We start from the raw sequence: 5,000 nt of genomic DNA on the forward strand, positions 1-5,000 counted from the left end.
TCACCCTCACCCCCTCCCTCCCCTACGCGGCCTCTTCTGGGGTCTTCTTCAGGCTCCATTGGGGGAGTCCGTGGACCTGAGAGTAGCCAGAATGCCGAAACAGCTGAGAGCAGTTCTCAGGAGCCGGATTCTCCTGGCGGCCTCACCCCCAGCACCGTCTAGCCCCGGGTAACAGCAGCAGCGGCAGCAGAAGCAGGAAGGCGACGGGAGTGAGGACGGCCGCGACGTCCCCGCCGCTTGGCCAGGTGACGCCCGGCCACTTCTGCTGCGTTTAGGGGCGACGGGGCATAGCATGTCGTGATAGTGTGGCGCGCATGAACAGAGTTGCCTCGTCACAGGTAACGGAGTGGAGATATGGCTGCCTAGATACTCGATGCCTGTCAAAGGACTGAGACGAAGAAATGACTTCTCAAATATGATAAACTAACGGAGCCAGAAACATTAGGAGAAGTGTCCCTTGTCGGGAGGGACACTGCGTGACAGACCTATTGTACTGTGATCCTTTGGTGTTAGTTCTATGATTATTATACATTATTTTCATTATTTTGGTGTTCTGAAGACAATGATACTTCGAATGCAAAATGCTACAGCACTGTTTGCCTGCATGTTTGTTGACACATATTAGCACAATTGTTTCCTTTTTCATAAAGGACCAAAACTGGAGTTAGTTATGTAATGCTTTCATACTTACACAATTTCATATTATAATGACTGACACTGAAATGTCCACAACATCCTGTATCATTTTCCTTTTTTAAACTCACGATGTTCAGAGGGCGATTCAGCAAAGAATTGAAGTCGACGTTTTGTGGGAAAAACAATGTTAAGAATTCCACGAACCGTCGACTTTGCGAAAGGTTTATTCTGTGTTGATCTCACCCTCATTCATTAATTTACATCTTTTATTGTATAAAAGGGAGTTCAGTCTAGCATCAGCAGCAATTAGTGATTCTAAACGAGTGAAATATTTTGCTGAAGCAACATGTGCATTATACAGTCCATAATAACATTTATAGTTATAGTTATCATACGATAATAGGAATTAGTTCAGATGGCATTGTATTTTTGCTTGTTAGTGCAAGACACTGCAGTGTGGGAGGCGGGTTAACCATGTCAGGTGTCAGTGACATGTAACTTGGCATGACTAATAAAATTTGGTGTGGTAATTAACAGGTTAATCTAACAGGACCAGATCTGTTTGTATAATATATACATATATCATTTACATAAGTCACGTCCGACTGACTTCCTCAGCTGGCCTACAATATACGGGATTTACGAATAATTAAAAAAAGACGTATCATTTTTTTTCTCTCTCTCAAAATACAATCTCACTTACGGTTTTTGCTAAATGAATGTTGCCCCGAATGGTGCTAATCGTACGTTCCCACAAGGCAGTGGTTCTACTGTCTGAAATAAGTCACATGCATAATACTTACGGTGAAGCTGTTTCAGTGCTGGGGGAAAAAAGTAAACAATATGGCAGGAATGTTTGTAAACACAAGCAATGCCGTGGCACCTGAGTCAGACGTTTCTGTTATATGGCAAGGTTGTGGGGATCAGGCCTTGTGTGTGGGGACAGATATTTCGCAAACACACACACACACACACACACACACACACACACACACACACACATTGCAATACATAAACACACACATAAACACAAACACACACACACACACACACACACACACACACACACACACACACACACACACACACACACACACACACACACACACACACACACACACACAGTAGCCTACACACAATTCAAAATACATATCACTGTATTTTTTCGTCGCTTTTGCAGAAACAGATGTTAATAACACACACAACTCAACTACTGCCTTTAAACATTATACATACATTTAAACACTCCTTCAGTACCACAGAGCACCCACAAGAACAAGATCCGCGCTGTTCTTGATTTCCACAGGTAAAACTTATGAAGATTGTATCATTTTTTGCGTAGTTTTACTCAAGTGTTTGTTAAGGTGAGAGACGAGATGTTGACGATTTGTGTGAGGTAACTAAGCTAGTAGAAAAATGCAACTGTTATAAAACATTGATTATTGCAACTGTCGCTTATTGTAATTACCATCATCACTGTAGCCAAACTATATTTTCACTTACCACAAATTTTCCTGTTAGTCTCTGATAGACACTAGGTTTGAGTTACTGAATATAGTATAGAAAACAATGCCTAGTCTGGTCATCATATGACTGTATAGTAAGTATCCTAAGTCACGTGTACATAGCTCCAGGGTCAGCCAAGTTACGATAATTGTCAGGGTTTGCCTGCCTGGACAACTATTAGAATTCTCTTATCAAATGTTATTTCTTTCATTAGTACACTGATTATATATAAAGTTACTGGACACAATTAGACTAAGTGTTCACACAGGTGAAGCACGGCGCCTATCTTAACCAACTGGCCCCTTAAGTGACGGCAAATTCCAGGCTTCTGTGTCGGCCGCGGTGTCGTCGCTTCAACACACCATCGCATTGTTACTTATTATTATCATTATGATTATTATTCTCCAGAGATTAGTCTTATTGATTTCCCTCTAGATCACCTCGGTGGCGACACGCGCGATCGAACCCAGGGCGACAGCACTCGGCCAGGCTAGCAGTAGTCTATGAACCATCTGCGTTTACAAGCCTCCATTCTTGGCCACTGTATCCATCTAGTTACCACCTGTTATATGTCACCTTTTGGCCGGGGAACTACTCTTGATTTATAATAGTTGTTAAAAATGGTGTGAATATTTTATCTTTGATATAAACGAAAGCAAATGTAATATTTATATATATATAACAAAAAACTGTTTATAGCCTCCCCTCCTTGAAAGAAGTATAAAGTAAATCTAGGCCTAACACCGGTGTTCTAGTGGATCTCACAAGTGCGAGCGAAGGAGGCTCAAGCTGGCCGGGTGAGGACCCCGATCTCGAGCGCGTTGGTGGCCGTCCTGGTGCACTGCTGCCTCCCAGCCCAAATGAAGGCCCAAATCATGAGCGAGCCGAACTGCACTTTTTCATTCGTCGGCGGTCCATTTTCATGCTACGGAAAATGCTCTATGATAAGCATGCCTGAACTCCCCCCCCTCCCCCTCCCCCCCACCTTATCCCTTAACCATACTAAAAGAAGAAAACTTTAATCGTCTTTTTGTAGATGTATATTTAACCTTCTCATCTCCCCTACCCCTTCAAAAAAAAAGAGAGAGATTTAGAAGAAAACAAAAAACAAAAACTGTATCCTTAGATTACAGTGCAACTTACGTTAATCTTTCTATGGAAGAACATGGCAATTTACGTAATCAAAACAAAAATAACTAAATAAACAAATTTTTAAAAAATCGTGCTGGGAGGTAGGTGTTTAAGCCGCTTCTCTCCTTCTTACCCTGCATGTTAGAACTTACGGGACCAAACCACAGTCGGACGTTACACAGGGAGGGTGGAAGCCTCACTTGTCCGGGGACTCTGCTCTTTCTCAGCTCTCTGCGAGTAACGGGAAGTTGCATTGACGAAAACCATTGCCCTTCTGAACGTAACGCGTAGGCAAAGAGGATGCATCAGGTATGCATCCACGGATTATTCGGTATATTTAAAAACTGTATAATCGAGTTTTGATATAGAGCCTCTCTTTTTCCCTCCCTCTCTCCCCCACACTCATTTTTTTAACAACGCAACGCCCATGGATTTAAAAAAAAATTGAGTTGTCAATGAGTTTTGTGGATGCAACTGCCCTTTCAAGATGGCGGCCGGGATTTCCCTGCGGCCAGAGACAGGTAGTGGGTAGGAACGGTGCGATAATATGACCTCTTATATGGGATGTAACATGAGAACATGGCTAAAACAGCATGTGTTTTTTTTTCTCTCTTTTTTTTCTAAGAATGTAGTTTTTGCTACGAGGCGGAAACAGATTTGTGGAAACGCGAGGAAATAATAATAATAATAATGTTAGTTTGTCAGTGGTAAGGTTGCCAGACTTTGTTAGACTGCTGTAAGCTGATTCTGCCAGTGATATCGTAAGTGATCAAAAATAATTAATGATGGTGATATAAAAAAAGGTAAACAGCCATTCAAACCTCAGTTCTAGTATTACACTTGTTCAAAAGGATATATATATATACATCCCTTGAAGAGTAGTAACTTCTGCTCAACTGCTGTTTAGATATTATACATGATTATAATAAGAAAATCAAGTCATATAGTCACATTTCATAGCTGACTCCTGAACCATGTGATCAACAAGGTCAGTGTTAACTATGGGTCTTATCACACCTCATGAAGCTCGACTGAACCAGCATTAAGATTTCCTGAAATTAAACTCGTGGATTTAAGAGTAACTGGCAGCACAGCAATTGGTCTTAAATTGTTGTCATAAGCTGGACCTTCTTTCTATATATACATTTTACTTAATCAGTATTGCCTCGTCCACATGTGTTATATACACATTTTGATAGGGAATTTAAGTAATGTACGACCAGCTACTGTGTAACATAATTCCAAAATCTGTACAGTACTGCGTGAACTAAAGGCATAAAATTAATCGCGATTATCTACATTTCCTCATTACTTACTGAGTAGATTCACTGCAAGAACGTAAAAATAAAAAGGCATTTCTTCATATCCTCAGGCCTAAGGGAATACATGTAAGAAGTCAATTGTCGCTTGGAATGCCGTGGAGTTCTTGTTAAAGGTGTTGTTTTTTATCCGGCCTATTTGTTGTAGAATGAATAAATGAATAAAGTAATTATATATAAGGCAAAACCTAACCAAGAATTCGGAGAGAAGCCGACAAACCCACTTTGCACCTTTGAACAAAAACGCCATCTACTCTCAGATTGGACTTACGTGTGTACTCAAACGCTGGACGACATTATTTATACATAAAAAAAAGGTTGACAAGAGAGTCAGTATTGAATATGTACAGCTCATTAGATTGTTATGGTGATATAGGAAATGGTGAAATGTTGGTGCATTTCAAATAT

General features: G+C 40.8%; 1 protein-coding gene across 1 annotated transcript in view; it reads left to right on the forward strand.

The window, feature by feature from the left end:
• Window positions 1–1,286, forward strand: part of LOC119576084 (potassium voltage-gated channel protein Shaw-like) — a 40,235-nt gene extending 38,949 nt beyond the window's left edge. The window contains exon 6 of the mRNA XM_037923625.1: window positions 1–1,286. This exon is cut by the window's left edge and continues 239 nt beyond it. Coding sequence (XP_037779553.1) covers window positions 1–162 — 162 coding nt within the window. The 3' untranslated portion in view covers window positions 163–1,286.
• The last annotated feature ends 3,714 nt before the right edge of the window (window positions 1,287–5,000 follow it).

This window comes from Penaeus monodon, chromosome 8 (genome assembly GCF_015228065.2).
Source record: "Penaeus monodon isolate SGIC_2016 chromosome 8, NSTDA_Pmon_1, whole genome shotgun sequence".
In the NCBI taxonomy this organism is placed as follows: Eukaryota; Metazoa; Arthropoda; class Malacostraca; order Decapoda; family Penaeidae; genus Penaeus; species Penaeus monodon.